This window comes from Marmota monax, unplaced genomic scaffold, assembly GCF_021218885.2.
Source record: "Marmota monax isolate L192 unplaced genomic scaffold, Marmota_monax_Labrador192_F-V1.1 WCK01_AAM20220418_F8-fsc00036, whole genome shotgun sequence".
NCBI lineage: Eukaryota > Metazoa > Chordata > Mammalia > Rodentia > Sciuridae > Marmota > Marmota monax.
In genome coordinates this window covers 7,006,451-7,031,081 of record NW_026694491.1, presented here as the reverse complement: position 1 = coordinate 7,031,081, position 24,631 = coordinate 7,006,451, and the positions used below count along the sequence as shown (strand labels likewise).

Genomic DNA, 24,631 nt, shown 5'->3' with positions numbered 1-24,631 from the left:
GATGAGTTAATATGAAAATTTATATGGAAAACCAATGAAGAAGAGTCAAGACAATCATTAGAAGGAATACAGATAAATAACTGATATGAGATTTACCATAAAACTAAAAAAAAAAGTAGATTATCAACATAGAATGGTACTATTGGTGTCAATATACATAGAGACACATAGATTAGCAGATCAGCAGAAAAGAATAAAGGCCACAAATGTAAGACAAATTGCTTTTGACAAAGATGACAAATCACTTAATAGGTGGAAAGTTTTTTTTTTGTTTTTATTTTTTCCAACAAACAGTACTTGAACAATTTAATAATATATGGGGGAAAAAGTTATCCTGGATTCCTTCCCTTAGATCTTCATACAAAAATAAATTTAAGGTAGATCCCTGACCTAAATGTAAAGACAAAAACTATAAAACTTCTAAAATAAATAAATAAAACTAGGACAATTTTTCATAAATTCTAGGGATGAGCAAATGTTTCTTATAACACAAACATAAAAAATAAAAGAAAAAATGACAAATTGAATTTAACCAAAATTTTATACTTCTATTCTTTGAAAGATACCATATTTAAAATAACAACAACAAAAAGAACTAAAGATAAGCCAATGACTAGGAGAAAGTGCTTTATTATATACCCATCTGTCTGTCAAAAGATTTGCATTTCAAATATACAAATAACTCCAAGGAAAGAAGTTGGAGAAGGGGCACCAAAATACAGAAAGAAATATTTCTGGTCTTCTGTAGCACAGTAGGGTAACTGGTTATAATGATTTATAATATATTTCAAAATAACAGAAATATATGAAAGTTCCCAACACATATAAATGTTTTAATATTTGAGGACATGGAAGTGCTTATTACTCTGATCTGTTCATACACATTGTATGCATGTATGGAATTATCATAATGCACCTCATAAAGATGTACAGCTATTATGTCTCAATAAAAATATTAATAATAAAAAAGAACTCCAAGAAGTCAATAACAAAAAGACCCTAATAGGAAAATTTAAATAGCTAAAATAATTTAACAGACAAGTTAAAACATTTGAAAGGCTATTAAGAGCCTCATAAGAGAAATACATGCCTGTAATCCCAGAGGCTTGGGAGGCTGAGGCAAGTTCAAAGCTAGCTTCAGCAACTTAGTGAGGCCCAAAGCAACTTAGCAAGACCCTGTCTCAAAATTTAAAAAAGAAATAAATAAAACAGAAAGGGCTGGCAATGTGGCTCAGTGATTAAGTATTCCTGATTTCAATCCCTGGTACACACACACACAACACAAAAATCCACAATGAGATCCCATTTCACACTCAGCAGATGGCCAAAATTAATAGAACTGATAATACCAAATATCAGTAAGGATATGAAGCAACTGCAATATTCCTAGTAGGAGTATAAAATGGTACAACCACTTTGGGAAAACTTTTGGCAATTTTATATACTTTTAAAACACACTTTCCCTACCATGACCCAGCAGTTTCACAAAAATTACTTTTATGAGAATATTTATGGCATCTTTCTTCATAATAGCTAAAAACTAGAAACAATTCCAAAATACCTATTACCAAGAAAATAAACAAATTATAGTAGATTTAGTGGAATAACAGTAACAAATAAAAAGAATGAATTCATTCGACTACATGGGTGAATTTTAAAAAGCAGAACACTAAGTAAAAAAGAGCCAGTCACAAAAAGAATATACTATATGATCGTACTTATATGAAATTCAAAAACAAAATTAATCTATAGAGACTAAAATAGAACTGTGATTTTCTACAGAGAAAATGTAAGGTATTGACTAGAAGTGAAGCCAGATTTAAAGACAGGGAGTTAGTGTAGCTAGGAAATCTGATAGAGAAAATGGAGCCCATTTGAGTCCAGGAAATTGGAAACAGCCCCTGGGAGAATGGAATGTTCACATCTCCAAAACCCTTTGATACTACCCCTCCCCAAAAAAGTCGTTAATTAAGCAACTCCTGAGCAGACAAGGAGCTGCTAATCAATGCCCCCTGGGCTGCCACTCCCCTTCTGCCTGGCACTCCACTTAGGGCTTTCCAGCCCACAGGCTCACCCCTTGGCCATATCCCCCCAGTCATTATGCAGGATGAGGGGAAATGAACAAGACACAGGAGAGGAATGCAGGAGAACAAGGGAAACTTTAGACATATAAAAGGGACAGGACTGCTTCATCCCATGGATTCTGCCTTTGGATCCCCTTCTTCCACCCAGGAGAAGTCTGTTTTACTATCCTTTAATAAAGCTTCTTACTTTCTCCTCTACTCTTGCCTGGGAAGGCTTCTCTGGTATTATACTTCAACATTTGAGGAAGCAGGACTCAAGGTAACTGGTAACCACAGGAGGTATCAGAGGATATATGAAGAAACTTCAGAGTGATAAAAGTGTTTCATATTGGGGTGGATTGGAGGAAGCACAGTTACACAGAGCATACATTTATTAAAACTCAAAATTGTATATGTAAAAATCTGTGTGTTTAAGTGTGTACATTTTACCTCAATAATAAAATTTAAAAGAATGTGGGCTGATTCTGGTCTTTCCCTTATGCTCAATAACATTATGTCTCAATAAAAATCTGCCAAAATGCATCACAAAGCTAAAAGAAAATCATTTATTATAAGAAATGATCCATTCCTTAACTTGGCACAGTACTTCAAAGCAGAAGCCTCACTGCTCTTGGGTGGTGCACATAACTATCCCTATATTTTAAACTTTGATATTAATATATTCAAACTGACAAGAACTCAAAACAATTGCTCAATAAAAATAGGTATCATGTTATCATTGAAAAGAGACTATCTGGCACAAATTTTATAAAATTAAGTTTTTAGCCCTTTTTTTAGTGACATTAACTTTAACCACATCATGATGGTTTAATTTTTCTTTCACATTAACATCAATTTGTGGTTCTGGGAATTGAACTCAGGGCATTATGCATGCAAAGCAAGCGCTCTACCAACTATATCCCCAGCCCCAGCAAAATTGAAATCTGAAGGAAATTTTAATATTTAATTTATAATCCTCTTCTCTCCCTTAATTTATAAATAGGGGCTTTAACTTACATTTCTTTCTCTGCTTCAAGTTGTTTACTCAATTCTATAGTTCTAAGCTCCAAATCTGTGTTCAGCTGCCTTTGCTGTTGAAGATCATGCAAAGCTTGCTCCTTGCTTGCTTTAACATCAAGAGTATCAGCTTCTAGTTTCTATGGAAGAGGAAGAAATACAGCAGTCACTTTAATGTTGAAAATTATCAATCTACTATTACTGTAATATTTTGCTTATATTCAAATTGGTATTGACATAACACACAAAAATATTACAATAAACATTCTGAAACCATTACTGAGTAAGGAGTTAATTTATTTTAGAATCTTTTTTAGGATCTAGTGTATACTTTATACTTACTAAGTGTTTACTTTTAAAATCAATTCTGAAGAAGAGAACAAACTTAAACATTTATTACTAGAGTAAAAGTGGTTAACATAAATTGAAAAAAATTCACTAACAGGTCACTTAAAATACATTCTCTTAATAGTCATAGTTTAAAACACTGAAATAATTATATGATATTTAAAATTAAAATGGAGTTGTCATATAGTCCTCCTCATTAACACCCACTGACCCAAAATATAAAGCCAATTTAGTTCATGATTTTGCTTTATTATCTCTTGACTTAGATATTATTGTTCTTCAGAATGTAATATGCATCTCATCATACACATATAATTACATGTGTATTTTTACAAATTTACAAAATAAAACACTAAACACAAGTTTGGATATCTATAAGTACTACATTTCTTACATAGTCATAATAATTTTGCAAACTTAAATATTTTATAAACTGATTGGTACCTTTGGCTCTTAATGCCTGTATTAAAATATTCACAAAAGATCTTCAATGTCATGAATTAATTCTACAGCAATGTTTATGTGAAACATACAGAATACCTCCTAAACTAATAACAAAATGTCAAAGAGCTGATGATCACAACAGACACTCTCAGTTCTAAATAACAACTATTTTTTAAAAGGTATCCAAATAGAATTATTAGATACTTTTCAGTAAAATTGTATTTCCATTCTTTTCAACCGTAACTAAAGTGATGTGCTATTACTACTATCATTGGTCATAAAGAAAAGAAAAAGGAACAAAAGAACCCACAAACAGAATTATAAATATCATTTCCTCACATATATCATATCCATATCTTGTGATTCTATAATCACATACACAATTCACCTGATTATGGAAGTAGAAGTAATATATATATATATATATATATATATATATATATATATATATATATATATATATATATGTGTGTGTGTGTGTGTGTGTGTGTGTGTGTGTGTACATACACACATACATACACATGCCCATATAGAGTGTAACTTGAGAAATTTTTGTTTAACTGATAATAGTTCTAGTTTAAAAGACAAAAGACTCAGATCAAATCCTTCTTTGATATGTCCAATGACTTCATCTCTTAGTAAATCAACACCTTCACTTGGTATTGTGTTAAAGATTCATTTTATCATGGCTTTCATGTATTATTAGATTAGAAGCAAAATCCAAAGTTTATAAATGCAAAGTTTAAAAAGGAAAAAAGTCTACCATATCTGAAATATTATATTAGAGTAGGAAAGGAAAATGGAAAAATGAAGGTATAAAAGAAACTTTACAACAACCAAATTTGATAAATTCCTTATAATTATACAGTAGATCCCTGTATTATCCCTGTTGGTTATTTCTCAGAAATAGTTAATACTTTGTAAGGAAATCAGTATGTATATTAATTGTCACTTATAAAAGCCACCCACTAATAAAGGAATTAAAAATAAAGATGGAAATGAATTTATGAATGTCAAAATGAATCCCATTATTATGTATAACTATAATATACTAATAAAAATACATGCCAAAACACAAAAAAATAAAAGTAAAGATGGAATTCAAAATTAAAACATGAAAAATTATAATTTTTTGAAATTATATACCACAACTTCACCTTTCTTTCTTAAATAAAAATCTTTGATTCCATGTAGGTCATAAGATTCCAACACCACTGAGTAGAAAATACGACTAAATTCAACTTCTTTTATACATACCTTAATTTGGCCTTCTAGCTCTTCAATTTTTTGTTCTAAAGAGAGATGTTTCTCTTTATATTCTTTAAGATGACTTTCCAGCTGAATGCAGTGTTCTTGCTTATCCTGTAACTTTATAGTGACCTGATCCAACTGAGAGGTGATCTTATTCAACTCCTACAGAGAAGCACAATTGATGAAAACTTTGGTAAGGTTTACTACATTGTATTGCCCAGATATTCAGTCAAATCAAAATTGAAAACTAATTTTATTGAAGAAAAATCTGGAGTCAGATTCCAGATAAAAATTTAACAGAAGCTATCTTGATCCACCAATATAAAGGACCTGAATGGAATGTGCATAGTGTGAGATACTTTATATATAACAGTTAAATAACTTTTTGTTGTTTGATTGTGGTTCTGGGGATACAAAATAGGACTTTTCCATGCTAGGCAAGCATTCTACCACTGAGTACACAGCCAGCCCTGTGAAATAACCTTCTGATATTTTTGTAGAAAGTGATCTTAGGAGCTAAAACATCATAATATTAAAGAGGCTAGTAATAAAAATCAGTTTTATATTACAAATAAATGTTTTAAAATATTCCAAATACTATTTTAAAATATAATATTTTGAAAATATTACAGTGATTATATCTAGTATGTTTCTTCAATTCATTTGAAACACCCAATTGCACAGAGAGAACAAAATAAAAATTACTAATAAATCTACTACCCAGGGGTAATCACTGTTAATGTTTCATAACTTTCTTTCTAGTCTTTTCTACATGATAATTTATATATCTTTGTGTATTTTTAAAATAAAAATAGGATCTTACTTTACATTATTTCAGTCTCATATGTCTTTACAAAACAATGCATCATAAAACTTTCTGATATTATTTTCTAAAATATTGTACTCAACTGCATGAATTTCCATTTTATTGATAGTTTATTGCTTAGCTAAGTCTCCTGCATTAAATTCTAGGATTGCTACTAAATTTTCTCCATATTAACAGAGATGCAAATAGAATCTTTAAACCTATGATTATTCCCTTAGAATGAAAAAAGTGATCTAAAGAATAGATCACTTGAAATATATTGCCAAATAACTCCCTCTCCCTTCCCCCATCTAAAAGGTTGAACTAATGTATTCTATCAGCAGCAGTGTACTAAAGTGACTTGTTCTTCACACCATCTCTGATCCTTCCACTAGTAATACATACTTTTCCTCTACACAGGTAACTGTACTCCATTATTGTTTCAATTTGTAACTGATTCTTAATAAACTTGAGTATTTCCTAATACAGTTTTGAAGATATACACAATTTGAGAAGGCCTTAATTGAAATGCTTGGAACTAGGCTGGGGCTGTAGCTCAGCGGTAGAGAGCCCACCTCAAACGTGTGAGACACTGGGTTCGATCCTCGGCACCAAATAAAAATAAATATATTGTGTCCAACTACAGCTAAAAAAAATATTTTTTTAAAAATGAAATGCTTGGAACCATCAGTGTTTGATATTTCAGATTTTTATTTTGGAGTATCTACACAGACCTTTACAGGTTGAGCACCACTAATCAGAAATCCAAAATTTTAAATATTTCAAACTCTATTAAGTCAGAACTCAATAAATTTTGGATTTTACAACACTTGGGACTTCAGATTTTTGTATTAACAATACTAAGCCTGTATTTTCTTGTAGGTTCACTTATTTCCCATGTAAAAAGTGTTTTAAACAATTAGATTATTATCCCTTCATCAGGCATATTCCATAAAATGTTGTCTTTTTGCTATTTGCTTTAGAATTTGGGTAATAATATTTCACAATAAATTTTAGAGTTTTATGTGGTCATTCTTATATTTTTTCCATTTTACTTTCTGATTCTAATCTCATGTTTAGAAAATATTTTCCAGATGTATGGAGCAATACTGTAAGTAAAAAGCAAGTTGCAGAACCACATATATTCTCTGATTCTTGTTTTTTTAAAAAAAATTCCTACGTGCACACATATATAATTAATTAAATATACATATTTTTTTTCAATGCTTATAGAAGCCTGAAAAGACACATACCAAATTTAATAGCAAACATTCCATCTCAAAAGAAAAATAAAAGAATTGGAGTAAAGGACAAATAAAGAAAACTGTCTTGTTTTGCTTTTCAAATTTGTTATACTTCAAATCAAAACAAAAAAAAGTAGCTAGAACCAGTATCACTTCTTGAGTATCAAGTAAATTCTAAAAAGTTATACGTAATAAAACATTAAGAATATCTACTAGCACTTAATCTTGACCTAAAATAGAAATTTCTATTATACCAAAAGTATTGAGAAAAGTAACTTCTACATTCTATCCAGCCCCTCAGTCCTTCCTCATAACTGAGATGGAATACATAGCTCTCTTTTCCTATATCCCAGAGTAAGAACATCTGGGTCATGGCCTTGCTTAATTACTAAAAGTAAGTGTGGAGGTCTAAGCACCATTGGTGCTTGATGGGTGGAGGCAACAATTCAATAACTAGGAGTAAATGTTTCAGCTCCTCAATAAGGCCTCCACCAGTGAAGAAACATAATACAATATTAGGAAGCCCAACCGCACCTGGCACCAGTTGAGATTTATCAAAAGCAAAGCTGGTATATTTGTCTCCATCTATCTGTCTCTTGCATTTACTCTCAAATGGATCTGAACTCCAAGATGCAGTAAAGAGGATAAACAATTATATCACAAGACTTTATAAAACTGCATATCATTTTATAAATGGGTTCAACAAATTTATCTACCAAAGCACTAGGTTATAATATGAAATTGCATCAGTTTCCCCACCTGCTGTTTATCTTGTAATGCATTCTGAGCTGTGTCCAAATGATTCTGAAGATCGGCTCTTTGAGCAGTTTTTGCTGCTTCTGCTGATAGCAATAATTCAGTTTTGGCTTTAATCTGTAACAAAATTTACACATTATTTTATTCCATATTTAGTTGATGATTTTCCCTTGCTTGAATGCACATCGGTTTTGTCACTAAACTATTTAAAAATTAAGTCCTTTTTTGTTAAAAAGAAAAATAAGGATTTAGATATTGAAAGATATGTCTGGGAAAATCCACAAAATAGGAATGGTACGGGGAAAATCTCTTAATAATGTTTGAAGAAACAATGAAAAAAAAGTTCCTATATGACAACAAAACACTATAGTACCCTTTTGTTAAAAAATAAATGGTATACTTTTTTCCTGAGAAAGGACATGCCAAAGTGAATGTGAATCTCCAAAGTCTACCACTGTTAACAACAAACTAAATAACTATGCTTTGAAAAAATAAAAATGATGGCTTCAAAGAAAACTTTTCCAGAATCCAAGGACACAAAACACCTAGACAAACCACGATTACATTTGAAATTCACTATTACCCAATAACTTCCCACCTAAAGGGTTTTACTTTTAATCCTCATAAGAATATCAAGAAATTACATATTAAAACTCAAGGTTTTAAATAATAAGCTTTAATAAAATCAAGCAAAAAGCAAACAAAATATAAACACATATTTAGAACTAAAACACTTTGAGAAAGGGTAAAACACAGGAAGACATTCTTTTAGCTGGTTGAGGAGAGGAGCAATAAACATAAGAAATTTAAAATACACTGTAGGAATAATTTTAAGCTGACAGGAAAAAATTTTAAGATTCTTTCTTAGTAACTAAATACTCTGTTTTCTCAGAAACAATGGTTATATATAGATATATATCTACATTGAATTAAAAGTGAAACTAAAGAAATTTACACTTTAAACAAGAGGAAGCAAATATGATAAATGCATATCAGTGACTATAAAGAACTTATTTTTTCAGAAGTCAGCTTCATTTACACATGGCATTCTATCTGAAGAACAAAAAATTCATAAAATACTTTAGTGCACAATAATTGCCCATGATCTTTTAATACAGTTTGCTTCAACTAATGTGACATATTTTCCAAAATTATGGGACACACAAAGAAGAATCAGGGGAGATTAACTAATAGTTTTACTGGTTGACATTATTTCATAAATACTTTGATGGGAAATTACATGGTCCTTCATATAGTCTGCCCCTCTGCAATCCAATTATTAGAATGGAGAAAGAAATTTGTCTTATTTCCTATACCATGATTTACTCATCAAGCAAAACTTCTGAAAGCATAGAATTAAAATACTAAAAGTAATACACATTGGTGTTCTTTTTTAAAAATCAAATCTTTAAAGAAGATCTTTTAAATGAAAATAAAAAATACATGTAACAGAGACCTTATGGCATAATATCAAATTAATTTGAAATTAAAAAGAAAATAAGACTTTATCAAAACAAAACAAAAAGCTAAGATTCAGTAATTTCAGGAGATGTAGTATGCTTAAAGGGCAGAGGAGCAACAGGGAGGAGACAAGAAGAAAGAGAAAATCTGCCCAAACAGAAAAGTTCAATAAATGATCTCGATTTTTTAAATCTAATTTCTATTCCAAATATTTTTCTATTAATGTGTGAGGCAAAAGGAGAGTAAGAATTCAAAACATTTGACAGCCTAAAATTGGTGCTCTATTCATATAAGTTCATTAAAAAGCATGATTCCATACTACCTGTATGTCAAGCTGGGAGACCTTCTCCTTGCTTTCATTTAATTGGCTATTTAATTCATTGACACTGGTTTCTAGAGCGAGGACACGGTCTTGTGCAGCTCTAAGATGTGCCTTCTGCTCTTGTACCTGGTCATGTAAATTCTCCTGGGCTTGTTTATGACTTTCCGACTGATTCTTTAGCTTCTCTGTCAGTTGAGTTACCTATTATATAAGCAAGATTCTAATTATAAAGTTCATAAATGATATAACAAAAACAAAGAAGCCCAGATTTAAGCACCATGAGAATATTAAACCTGTATGATGTTATCTCAAAGTTTTTAAAGTAAAACTATTCACATCTTTCCAAAGATACATGAACATGATCTCAAATCATAAGAAATAACATCAAACACACATATTTTTAATATTCTTTATGAAGCTATAATTTACATGCAATAAAATTCATCTAATTTAAATTGTTAATTTGAGATCTGATAAATGTATACCCTTCGTTAACCATCACTATAATTAACATAGAAAACATATTATCCTAAAATATTCCTCATGCCCCTTTGTAATCATTCCCAACTCCCATCACTAGCCTTGGACAATCAATGTTCTAACCAAGTAACAAGACTTCTTTATATATGCTGGCTATTTGTAAATTGTTATTTTCTCCCAGTTGGAATCTTGGCTTTTATTTTCAAAATGGTATATTTTGAAGAACAAACTTTTTAAATTTAGATGAAATTTTTTATGTACCTTGTTTGGAGTTTATGGAGTTTTTGAATTTTTTGAATTTATACTTTCAAATTTTAATTTTTTTTGGCTATTATTTCTTTAAATATATTTCTACCCAGTCCCATCTGTGACTCTCATTATATTATGGTAGCCTACTTGATACTATCACATAGATTAAGGCACTCTTCTCACCCGCAATTCCTCCTAGTCTTTTTTTCTTTCTCTCTCTGCTTCATTTTGCACAGTTTCAATTGCCTTATCTTCAAGTTCACTGACATTATTTTCTATTTGCTTAATCTATCCAATGACATTTTAATTTCATGTATTTTAAGATTTTTATCTCTAGAAATTCCATTTCGTTGTTCTTGAATGTTTCCACTTCTATCTCTGTTATTAAAATTTTTCCTTTATACCCATAAGCATATTCTTTTTTAAAATTATTACCAATTATTTTAGTTGTAGATGGACACAATACATTTATTTATTTATTTATTTATTTATTTATTTATTTATAATGTGGTGCTGAGCATCAAACCCAGTGCCTCACACATGCTAGGCAAGTACTATACAACAGAGCTACAACCCCAGCCCCTCATTAGCATACTTTAAGATGTGTTTTTAAGTACTTATCTGATGAGTCCATCACCTTTCATTTCAGAGTCTGTTTCCATTAGATGATTTTTCTCCTGGTTATGACTCACATTTTTTTCTGTTTATTCATATTTCTAGTAATTTTTTTGTTATTTATCATGACCAATCTGGATTTTGTTGCATTCTTTTACAGAATCGTGAGCTTTGTTCCAGTAAATAGTTAATACATCTGTGGTTCATTTGGGCCCTTTCAAGGCTGCGGTTTACATTTTGTTAGGTCAGGTGTACAGAAGCTTTTACACTAGGGCTACTTTAGCCTTACTCTCTCCTAAGGTGTAACATTTCTGGTGTGGATTTCTACTGAATGCCCCACTGTTCAACTATGTCTTTCTTCTATGATTGCTGGCACTTGAATATCTCCCAGTCCTGTGTGGGCTCTGGTAATTTTCCAGTCTGCAGCTCCCTGATATTGCTCATTGTCCGGCCTTGCAGAATCTCACCTTCTAATATAAAACTTAGCATTCCACCAAATCCTCCAGTGGATCCTTACAGGTTTCTGGAGCTTTTTCTCTGCATTGCTCCTCCTTCCCTGGTTTTTTTCTCTGCAAAATGAACCTTCCAGCTGCCTTAACCTCCCTGAACTTCAGTCTCTCGGTTTAAATCAACCTTTCATTCCCCAGCTCAGTGAACTCACTGTTTTCTTTAGATTCTCCCAACCTTCACCATAGTCTGAAAAATGTCTCCGGGTCAAATGGTAGAGTAGTCAAAGATTTCACCTCCATGGTTTCTCTTCTCTCAGGGATCACTGAAAGCAATGACTTTATACATGTTTTTTCACTTTTCTAGGTGGCAGAGGGGCTAACTATGCATCAGTTGCTTCCCTAGAAGTATGTCAATTTATTCTTTTAAAAAAATGCATGACTTTCCTGATCATATTTGTAGGATGAGCAATGTCAAATTGCAGATAACTAAAAAATAGGGTAGACAATTTCTCATAAAAACTAACCAAAAAAAATTTGAATTCTTCAAAACTAATTTAGAAATTTGGGGGGAAATCTATATATATTCTAAGTCCAAAACTAGAAAAGTGATATAACCTACTGACACTTTGCTAATATTTTCTTATTTAGATAATAATAATTATCTTCCTAGATAATTCTTCCAAAAAAGCAACTGTCAATTATTTTCAGTTTTAAAATATTACTATTTAAATTTTATGTTTTTCTTCAACTACATATGAATTTTGTGACAATAGGGCAAGTTATAAAAATTATTAGCTATATATTGTCCAAAGATATATATTATCAAAATATAAATAAATGTTAAATCTGAATATTGACTAATACACACTAACAACTAGTATTTGATTAGTACCTATAACTTAGGAATACATTTTGTTATTCATTCCTTTTTTAAAATAACACAAAATGCTATAAGGCAAGTATGCACTATTAATAACATCACCACTTTTCCAATAAGCTAATGAGGTGAAATAATTTACTATAGTTTACAGTTTAGAAAGTTACATCCTAGAACATTAACTGAGGATTTCCTATGTCACATCATGTTAACTAACTTTTACTACCGCAGTAACATAACCAACCTCTGGGATAAATAAAATGCTTTATGTCAAAAATACACAGGATTTTAAATGTAGAAAAAAAAGCCAGGATGATGAGTCATTCAAACAAAACATTTAATGAGATTTGGAGAGATAAAAGTAAATCTTATAAATAAAATACATTTTACAAGCTTACTTGCTCCTGTAACATATGGTTTTTTTCTTGCAACTGGTGAAGAACAGCAGTCTCTCCTTCCCCAGCCTGAATTTTTGCATAAAGATCTTCTCTTTCCTTTTCTAGTAATGAAATATTTTCTTTACTCTTCTGCAATAAGGCTTCAAGGTTCTGTATCTTTTGGTCCTTATCACCAATTTGACGTAGGACTTGTTCCAAATCATTCTGTAAAGAATTGAAAAACTAACATTTTAAGGATAAAGAATTCAAGAAGTTATTCCTTAAACAAAGAATGACTGATAATAAATTTTATCACTCAAACTCTTAAGTCTTACATTTTAAAATACTTATTATATTTTAATATGACAAATTTAATTAGAAATAGTTAATAATATAAATCTATATAATTGATAATAAACTAGAATTTATCAAAAAGAAATCTTTAACTAACTACATTTTTTTCATAACTCTCTAACATCACCTCTTATTACTGTCTGACCCATTTCAGACACATGGGATTCATTATTCTTGATCACACCAGGCACATTGCCACCTCAGAGCCTTGCACTAACAGTCCTTCTGTCTGAAATGCTTCCCTCACAGAAACGCTCCCTCTCTTTCATGTGTTTGCTCAATTGTCACTTCTTAATCAGACCTACCCTGACCACTACATTTAAAATTGTAGCCTTTCCTAATACTTTGTATTCTGGCTATTTTTCTCTTTTCATTGGACTTATCTCTAATACACTAAATAATTGATGTGTTTTTCATGTTTATCTGCCTCCTTCCATCTCCAGCATTAGAATATATGCTGCACAAGGATGAGTACTTTTCTTTCCTGCTTTATTCACTGATGTACATCCAAGATATCTAACACAAGGATTCAAAAACATTTGTTGAGCTAATTTTTAAAAATTATTACACTCTAACCCACAGGTACATGCTTATTTCAATACCTCAATAGGACTCTTCTTTTGATAACTTAAGAGATACCTCTTCTTTTACTTTTAACAAGAATCTTAATGTTTCCCAGAGCACAATTCAATAGCCCACATCCAGAATAATACCCACTTTCTCAAGCTATTTGACACCATAGCCTTTGCCTCTGTCTCAATCCTTTTATGAGAGTCAGAGAACCTCTACCCAGAACAAGGCACTATCCATTCCCTGTGAACACTCTCTTGCTGAGGCAGTCCCCAGCCCCTTGGTCCCCTCAATGATTTGTGTCAGTATTAAAATATTTGAAGGTGAATCACTTTCAAACATCTTCTCATCCCTCTAAGATTCACTCGTGTCCAACCTCTTTGCTCTCAGCTTTTGTTCCTGCCACCAATTAGCCCTCTCTCCACATTCTACTAATCTTCTGGATCCACAGTTCCAGGAAAGAGCTTTCTTCCAGAACAGTCTCTCTGTTTTCACATCTTAACTGAAATTTGGTTCTCCTTTTACAGATTCCAATTCCCCTCGTCTTCTCTATTCAGGGAGACTTACTCCAATGGGCACGGAGAGGAGGCCGACCTTCCCCTGGTGTTTCACTGCTATTACTCGCTGCCTCGGGTAAAAGCTATGTGATGCTTTTAGAAAGTATGCCATTCTCACTTATCTACCTTCTACTCTTTGCTGCTATCATCTATAAATCCCTACCTCATTCACTGAAGACTTGAGACCTGATTTAGTTTTTCTCTCAATCCCAATTTCTGCCAATTTCCTGGGAAATACAAAATACATAGAGAATTAAGAGCATAGCCTCAACATGCATATCATCTTAATTCCTGGACCTTAACTCATTTTACATTGTAATTACTTATACAGGATCTTGTAATAAACTGAAATTATTCCAGCTAAAAAATTCCAACTATCTTACCCTGTAACCACAACTTCCTATCTTCCAATTTCATGACCTCATTCTCATCTTCAATGTCAGAGATCTCATCTCCTCCTCACTTACTTACACTATACCAAACTTCTCTTCCTAAACCCCATACAAGGATATGAAATAACTTTATTCTAACATCCCCCATTTCCTTTCACCTCAAAATTTCCAAATCAATCACCCCAAAAGAGCCTAATCTATATCAATGTTGCAATTTTGCTTTTTCTAATTCTATACTTCTAAGCACTCTCAGAATAAAGGCACAAACTTCCATTTTTCCAGGTTTAGGTCATTATAAATGTCTAGATTCCAATCTCTACAATATACTCATAGGCATCTTTTCAACCCTTTCATTTAAATAAGGTCCTACCCTCAAACATTCTCCTCAATAACTTTTTTTTTTTTTTTTGGTACCGGGGATTGAACTCAGGGGCACTCGACCACTAAGCCACATCCCCAGCCCTATTTTGTACTTTATTTAGAGACAGGGTCTCATTGAGTTGCTTAGCACCTTGCTTTTGTTGAGGCTGGATTTGAACTCACAATCCTCTTATCTCAGCCTCAGGAGCCGCTGGGATTACAGGTGTGAGGAACCACGCCCAGCACCTCCTCAATAACTATTTAAAAGCTTCAATATGTTCTCCACATTCTTAGTTGAAGCTTGCCAGATAGTCAGCTATTGCTATCCAACTTTATCTTGAAATACAAGATTTCTCAGGAATTATCTATCTTGATTTTTCAATCTTTTATCTATACAATTATTTATGCATATGTATGTGTCTCTCTCTCCATATTTACCTTATTCCCTCAAGCTTCAGGATAAATTCAAACTCATCCCTCCATTGTATGAGTGATATTATAGTTTATTATTATTATTATCTAATTCCTCACTTTTTTTCCAGTATCCTTAATAACTCATCCTTACCTGTCTCTTTGTCCTAAACTAGAAACATGTTTATGCTTTCTCTTAGTCTCAAAAATACTCCCTAGATCAAGTTCCCAGCTATAGACAAAGATGGAAATTCAGTATAAGAAAAGGGTACAGTATAAGAACACCTACTTGATTGCTGACCTGTGCCAAATTGTGCATGCTAGATTTACTATCCCATTTCTTTCCTAACCTTTATGATAAAATCTCAAAGCCATCTGTATTTACTTTATCAAACTTCTCTCTTCCCATTCTCTCTTGAACTTTCTCCAACCAGGTTGTCATCCCACCCTCTCCATTTAAATTGCTCTCATCATCAAGGTTATTAAAGTCCTCCATGCTGCCAAATCCAATGGGATTCTCAGTCTTCATCTTGCTTGACCTCCATCCTTCCCTGGAATCATCCTTGACTCTTCTCTCAATATTCTACATTGACCCATCAGTAAATTGGTCAGCTTTACTTTTAAAATACAACTAGAATCTGACCAGTCCACTACTGCCTTCCTATTAAGACTTGTTACTGCCTCAGGACCTTCTAAGGTACTACTAATGGTCTTCCCTCTGACAATCACAAAGCTCATACCCTCCTTCAGGTCTTTCATCTTTTTAGGGAGGCCTTCCTTAGCAACCCTACCAAGCACTACAGTGTCATTTTCAGCCCCTACATACTTCCTACTCCTCATCCCTCATTTTTACATCTCTATAGCAATTATTAATGTATAACATACTACATATTTTGTTTATTTAACTTAGTTGTTATTGGCTTCCCTCACTAAGCTGCATGAAAACAGACATTTTGTTTGTTTGGTTTGCTTCTACAGACACAAAATCAGCTCCTTGGCTGAGAATAGACATAAATGAATACTTATTAACTGAGTCAAAGAACAGATAAATCAATCCAAAATTTTGACATCTATTTCTCTTACTCTCATGTCACACTCCAAACTCAAAAGGAAAAGAGATTACTGCTTTCTTCACACTCCAAGATTATTCCTATGTACACATCATTAGATTGTCATTTTCTAGAGGGCAGGCACTCTGCTGCTTCTATTCTCAGTGCTGAGCACAGTGTCTGACACACAGTGCTCAGTAATAGTCAATGAATTAATGAAAGTATAAAGGAATAAATGAATATCAAAGTCAAATTCACTTCAAACATTTAGGTATCCTTCCTTTATCATAACAAAACAAAAACTAAACTCTCAATCTTCTAAGCTATAAATTTAACCCAATCAATTACATTTTCTATGCCTACAATTCCAATATTCAGATGATAGGTAAGAAGAAATAAAAGACAGGCTGGGGATAAAGCTCAGCTGGTAGAGTGCTTGCCTTGCATGCACAAGGCCTTGGGTCCGATCCCCAGCACCACAAAAAAAAAAAAAAAAAGGAAGAAGAAATAAATGACCAAAAATACTGAATTCTTCTATAGAAAATACAAAATGTTCTTTTTTACTGAGTTACCAATAGGAAAACTGCATTTGAATATATTTGATTTTTCAAATAAGGTATTTCAGTAATAAATAATTATTTATCAATCATTTAAATATAATTTACTTAACTAGTTATATTTAATAGATCAATTTTCCTAATAAATTTCATAAATTTAAATAGTTTATATAATTTACCATAAATAACAAATTTGTTTCTAGTAAATAGTTTTAAGGTATTTTAGCTTTTCAACAAAATAATCAAAAAAGAGAATTTTCTGATTATCTAGAAACTGAGAACTCCCCAAAATTCTTCATAATCAAGTATTTTGTATTATCTAGTTTTATCACAACATAATAATGGTTTGGTTTAAATTTTGTTTAAAAGATTAATTATTCAAATAATTTTACCTGAGCTTCTCGAAGTTTTGCTGTAGTGCTTTGCTGAAGAGCTTGTTGTTCTTGATGCTGTTGCTTGGTTTTATCTAACTGATGCTGCAACTCTGTGGAATTTGTTACTTTTTCCTTCAACTTAAAAAAAAATGTAGACTGTCAGTTGACAACTTAAAGGCATAATGCTACCATTCATAAATATTTGGCATTACTTCAATTTTCAAATATGAACACAAAAATAAATTCAGCCTGGAAGATATCAATTTTAAAAGCAATATATTATTACCTATAGAATCATCATCTCCCTTGGAAAGCTGGGAATGGAATCACCATTCAACCCAGCTATTCCCCTTCTCGGACTATTCCTCAAAGACCTAAAAAGAGCGTACTATAGGGATACAGCTACATCGATGTTCATAGCAGCACAATTCACAATAGCTAGACTGTGGAACCAATCTAGATGCCCTTCAATAGATGAATAAATTAAAAAAAAATGTGACATTTATAGAATCATCATCTCATAATGAATAAACTATTCTCTAGTGATAGACTTTTATCCTAAAAAAATACAAATCTTTCTCTAGGTTAGCATCTGTTCAATATTGTTTTTGTATACCAATATGAACAATATGAACAATTAATTACATATAATTTGTTTTTTAACAACGATCTAAACCACAGAATCAGCACTTCATTTTTTTCTCTAATAGTCACTTCATTGGGAAAAAAATCAGATCATATACTATAGCTAAGATTTCAGCTTAAAAGAAAATTGATTACTAAAACTATAGATTTTAATTCTGAATATTTATTCAACTCAAATAAAAGACATAACTTAATGATAACTTTCCCTTTAATCATACAGTGGGTACCATGTTGAACAATTACAACTTGAATTAGAATAATAATCACATACCTAATTTTTAAAGTGAACATCCTTACATGTAAAGTTTATATGCACAAACTACATGTCATCAATGATCCTCACCAACTATTCATTGCTCTCTGTTTCACTCCAGCAGCCTGACAGAAGGTAAACCCCAGAATTTTTCCTACCTAGCTGAAAAAGAGTTTTCTTTGTGCTACTTTGTTGAGAACTTTGGGAAAATACAGTTGTAGTAAAATGTAGTGATTTAATATAGTTAATAAGCAGGATATTTTCATTGGGGAAAAGTAAATGTTGCAGTTGAAAGTAGAAAAACAAGTAAAGTTGTTGACAAAATACTGATGAATCACAACCATATTTAAGATGCTTCATGCCAGGCAAATGGGCACACATCTATAATCCCATCAACAGGGGAGGCTGGAGCAGGAGGTAAGTTTGAGGTCAGCCTCAATCATTTAGCAAAGCCCTGTCAAAAAATTTACAAGGACTTGGAATGTAGCTCAGTGGTACAGTATCCCTGGGTTCAATCTCCAGTACTACAAAAACAAAAGATGTCTCAAGTTCATCAATAAAGTTGCTAATATCAACTCATTTGAAAGCCTAGCTTACCTCTTCTTCTAAACGAGAAAGTTTGAGCTGTAAGTCAGCCACTTGTTGTTCTCTATCCATCAACTTTTCACTGGAAAGCTGTCTCTGCTCCTTCAACCTACCATGAGCTTCCCCAAGTTGGCGCTCAGTTTCCAGAAGTTTGCTGTGTAACTTAAAAAATAAATAAATAAAAGTACATATATGTGCATGTATGTAAACACATACACACACTACCACCTACTTTCAAAACAATATTTCTTTTTCACCAATAGAAGCATACTATCTTAATTTTCATGACAATTTGCAGAAACCTAAGATCTTATATAATAATTTAATCTGCAAGTGAATTTTAATCACATAAAATTATGACTAAGCATTATAGATTTTATCGCTCATAATAGTTTCATTGCTTTCTTAAAAAACATAAACGGGACCAAGGGCTCTTGTTTGGATGTAAGTATTGCCATAACTTGAGGAACTTAAAATAGTAAAATGAAATTTGACAGTATTTTTCAAAGATCCACAGTGATTCCTGCTGCATTTCTATGTTAAGAACCACCACAGTTGACTTCTTAAACTTGGGTATTGAACAGAGCTCAAAGAATTCCCCAGTGCTCAAATTGGCATGCAATTTCTAAATAAAATGTAGAAAACAACTATATGTTTTAAAGGAAAACATTAAGTGATCCTCATTTATTAACCTAAGAAATGTCAACAAGAGACTAGGGGTATATATAGCTCAGTGGTAGAGCAATTGCCTATCACATTTAAGTCCCTGGGTTCAGCCCCCAGCACCAAAACAAAACCCTAATGAGTTACAGGAGCCATTTTCTCTGGAGCTAAGAACCACCACTTTTTCAAATGATGTGGTTGTATTAACAACAGAATGATTTGTTTGGGTTGTATTAATACAACCAGAATAACTATTGGGTTTTTCCTTGAAGGGGTAGGGAGATTTCCTTTTTACTCTTTTCATTAAAACAAAAAGTAAAAAGGTCTGTATTAATTTCAGAAGCATTACTATGCTAGGAGTGTGGAGACGAGTATGCAAGACGTTTGGCAAGGCTTACGCACTAAGAACAGTTAGCACGTAAATCTCATTAACACACAAAATCAAGTGTGTTTAATATTAAGCATGAGTGCCTAGGTTCGATTCCTAGTACCTTGAAAAAAAAAACACCCATAAAACATGAAGAAGGAAAAATAAAGAAGGAGGAGGAGGAAGAGAGGAAGGAGAGGAAGCGGAGGAAGAAAAGGAAGACAAAGAGGAAGAAAAGGAGGAGGACTAGAGGAACTATAAGAGAAAGAGGAAAGAAAGGATAGGGAGGAGGAGGAAGAAAACATAGGTAAAGAACTTAAGATAGAAAACAGCTTGAAGTGTTGGTGTGTTTGAGGAACTGAAATCAACATGGATTCACAATGGTCTGGGAGGAGCCTGAAGCCATAACATAGGCAACACTATATACACAGAAGTGCACATGCCAAAGAAAGAAGGCTGGAATCAATTGAAAGTGTAATGAAAAACCACTAGGCAAGTGAAAGCATTAAGCAGAGGATTAAACTTACATGCTTTAAAAAGGTACTTCTGGCTTCTATATGGAGAATCCATTAAGGAGACCACTAAAAGGGAAACTGTGAGAAGCGTAATACAGTATTCCAGGTAGGCAAGATGGTAGCTTAGATTAACAATGCTGGCAGTGTAGATGGATAGAAGTGCAAAGATTTGAAACATATTTTGAAGGTAGAATACAGACAACATGCTGAGAGAAAGAAGATAAATGGCATCACTTCAAGGTCTTCAGTATGACCTCTTTATTTTACATAAAATGGTGACTAAATCAAATAATCATAAATTCAAGTCTCATTGTGTTTATGTGGGCTCTCAAAATTCCTTAATGCCCCTCCACCCACTGACAACCAACTAAAGCAAAAATTTCTAGACCTACTGTTGAGCACCTTACATAATAAATTCTCATATGCTCTTTCTGGAAATAATATATACTCCTATTATATAGACCTTACCTAAGAACAAATCAATGTCCTTTAAAATATATATATATATATATATTGGTAGTTGTAGATGGACAGAATGCCTTTATTTTTTTGTTTATTTTTATGTCATACTGAGGATTGAACCCAGTGCCTCACGCATGCTAGGCAAGCTGGGGCAAGCCGCAGTCCCTGTCCTTTCTTTTTGTGATATTTTTCTGCCACTAGTTGCTTCTTACTAATCCTTCTGGCAGGAAGACTCTCCTGCTTTCAAACTGCTATGTGTTAAAACCTATTCAATATTACAATTTCAAGGAACAGCTCTCATACATACAAAGCTTTTCCTGATCATATAATTAGGTTTAAAAAAAATGCATAAAGGGAAATACTACAATGAAAAAAAAACAGAAGTGAGGAACTCGTTCGAATTCCCATAGTATATGGGATTATTATATTATGATTATCATGATCATGGTATGGGATAATACTTGCCTTATCCTCCCCTTGAGATTATGTATACATCATCACTAAAGGCAGGTACCATTTCCCATTTGCTTCTGTATCCCTTAACAAATGAGGCAAAGGTGTCTTTTAGAAAGCATAAATGCTAAATTTGTATATGTGAACTAAAGTAAAAACAAAATTTATTTTCAAGTTATATACTAATATTATCAAGCCTCACTTTCCCCCCATTATGAATGCCTTCATCTATTCCTTCACTCACTTATTCCCTGTAACATTTGCTAAGTATGTGCCAAGTACTAAGGATTTTTAAAAAATGAATAAGACATGGTCTTTGCATCCAAAGAGTTCAGTCTAATGAAAACATAAATTATGATAATATAATCCACTGTGGCAAGTAAAATATTCACAGTTTGTGCATGCCTTAGCCATCTTGGGGGTAAAAGGAGCAATGGGGTGTTTACAAAGGGATGTCTAGAAAAGTGATGAGAAGTAAGTAGAATTTATCAAGGTCAAGAGAAACAGGAAGAATATTTCAGATCAAGAAAACAGAATGAATAGTACAAAATCAAGATATAGTATAACTTAAAGAAAAAAATAAAAACACTTCTGTACTCTTTCAGGGGAAAATAAAATAAAGAATTGTACAGAACTTAGTGGGTATGCCAACAAATCACAGGGGGTGCTCCATATCATAACAAACATTGAACTTCATCTGTTGGGACATAAGAACTATTTGGACATAAGAACTGTTGGGACATAAGAACTATTAGAGGGTATAAGCAGATTGGGAACATGGTAAGATTTGCTTTTAAAACAGATTACTTTGGTGGCTAAATGGAAGTTGTTATAGTGGTTTACACATACAATTGAAAGGTCAGGGCAGTGGAAAGACAGCAAGCAAGGATAAGCTAGAGAAAAATTCCTAACTATTCTGATCCATTGTCTCATGGTCAGTCTAATCTCAAAACTTAGTGACAGTAAATATGAAGTATTTACTCTAATTCCTGAAACATGACTGAAGCTCAATAAATGACTATCATAATCATCATTATAAAGGAGTAGGAAAGCCATGAGAATAACTAATTACAATAAAATATCATTGCTACTTAATTAAGTAAAAGTAAATGAAAAATTTTTAAATGTGAGAACTTTAATCTCCATCAGAATTTTAATCTCTTCCATTTTTCAATCAAATTTTATGTTATCTATAAGCAATAATTAGAATAGGCATTAAAAAATAAGTTAATGGCAAAATCAGAACTTGTATCAAACTTTATCAGGTAGGTATTATTTATCTATTAAATAGTTTTATAATTTGTCTTCCACTTTTAAAATGTCTAATTTTTATACTGGTGGTTTTATTATGCTGTTAAAAGTTAGTAGCAAAAAAAGGAAAAAGGTGAATTTTTAAATTAAAGAGTGGTCAACAATTAATTATAGTAGCTAAAACCCAGTAAGTACCTACCATGTACCAGGTACCATTCTAAGCAATTTATATGTGTTAATTTATAAATGCTTCACAACAATGCTGTAAAATGGATATTAACTTTTGTTTTCTTAAGGGAAATTGAAATTGAAGCATATGAGATCTGATAGTACTAAGAAATATAGAAAATAAAGAAGAATTAATTTTTTAAATGATAGTTTTTTTAACATGAATTATATTATGATCAATAACTTCATTATATTTCTCCTCTAACTGGGTGTAATACAATTCTTTCTTCAGCAACTTTCCTGACAATTTCTAAAATATTAATTTTAAAATGTATTTCTTTTCCTAATACTTCTAATTACTCCAATATTATCTTAGTCAATATTACAAATATAAAACAGTGAAAATATTTAAAAATTATTAAATATTAACTTGTGGTTTTGTGATTGGTCTGCATGACTAAGAAGAAACCATAAGGAGAATTACAATAAATAAAACTAATATCACTTACTTGATTAATTTCACTTTGGAGTTGTAACCCATGCTGCTCCTTTTCTTCTCTCTGTTGCTGTAGCTGTTTCAACTCTGCCTTAAGATGCTGGTACTTAGTCTCTACTTCAGATAATTCTTCTTTGAGCTTGTGGGTTGCCTCTCCTTTTTCACTTAGTTCTGCCTGTATTCTCTGCAGTGAGGTTTCAGATGCAGATAACCTTGACTGAAGCTGTTGACAATCTAGGTCTTTTTGATGAAGGGTTGCCTGTATATTCTTTTTACTCACAGATTCTTCATTATATTTCTCCTCTAACTGGGTGTAATCCAATTCCTTCTTCAGCAACTTTTCTGACAAGTTCTGAAATATCAATTTAAAAATGTATTTCTTTTCCTAGTACTTCTAATTATTCCAATATTGTCTTAGTCGATACTACAAATATAAAACAATAAAATATTTAAGAATTACTAAATATTAACTTGTGGTTTTATGATTGGTCCACATGACTAAACTCTACTAATACAACATAAGAACTGCCATGAAAACGCTGACACAAAATGAAAACACTACTGGATTCCTAGCCAGGAGTGGTGGCACTTGCCTGTAATCCCAGCAACTCAGAAGGCTGTTGCAGAAGGCCAGCCTGGGCAACTTGGGTAGGCCCTTTCTCAAAACAGAACACTTTTTCACAAAAGGTGTGGGACATAGCTTAATAGTAGAGCACCCCTTGGTTCAATCCCCACTACTGCAAAAAATAAAATAAAATAAAATCTAACGGATTATTTGGGGTATGCAATGTAGAATCAAGAACAAAAATCACATAATTATTGCAAGAGCTGCAGAAAAAGACTGAAAAACTTCACGCTCATTCATGTTAAAAACACTGGAGAATCTAGGGATAGAAGAAACTTACCTTACCATCATAAAGGTTATTTTTGACAAAACCAAAGTCAACATCATACTGAATAGAGAAGAACTAAAAATATTTCCTCTAAAATAAGGAGCAAGACAAGGATGTCCACATTCACCACTCCTATCCAATAGAGTTCTTTAAACTCTAGCCAGAGCAAGCAGGCAAGAGAAGAAAATTAAAGGGATACAAATAGGAAGTCCAACTATTTCTGTTTGCTAATGACATGATTCTATACCTTCAGGACCCTCTCTCCCCGTCAAAAAAAAATTCCCCCAGAAGACATCTGATTTCATAAACAAATTTAGCCAAATACCAAGATACAAGACCAACATACAAAAATCAATAGCTTTCCTATACTCCAAAAATAAATTTGTTGAGAAAGAAATTTTAAAAACTATTCCATACACAATAACTTTCATTTTCATTAAAAAATTAAAACTTATTTCAAATAATTTCTGTTGGAAGAAAGATAACAATATACTATGC

At 32.3% G+C, this 24,631-nt stretch overlaps 1 protein-coding gene across 1 annotated transcript in view; it reads right to left on the bottom strand.

Moving 5' to 3' along the window:
• The window catches only part of Eea1 (early endosome antigen 1), a 134,632-nt gene that overhangs the window by 27,948 nt on the left and 82,053 nt on the right, over positions 1-24,631 (bottom strand). The window contains exons 11-18 of the mRNA XM_046419306.2: positions 23,254-23,592; positions 18,878-19,027; positions 17,401-17,520; positions 12,780-12,983; positions 9,712-9,912; positions 7,932-8,045; positions 5,130-5,285; positions 3,081-3,220 (exon numbers count right to left, since the gene is read on the bottom strand). Coding sequence (XP_046275262.1) covers positions 3,081-3,220; positions 5,130-5,285; positions 7,932-8,045; positions 9,712-9,912; positions 12,780-12,983; positions 17,401-17,520; positions 18,878-19,027; positions 23,254-23,592 — 1,424 coding nt within the window. The remainder of the gene's footprint in view (positions 1-3,080; positions 3,221-5,129; positions 5,286-7,931; positions 8,046-9,711; positions 9,913-12,779; positions 12,984-17,400; positions 17,521-18,877; positions 19,028-23,253; positions 23,593-24,631) is intronic.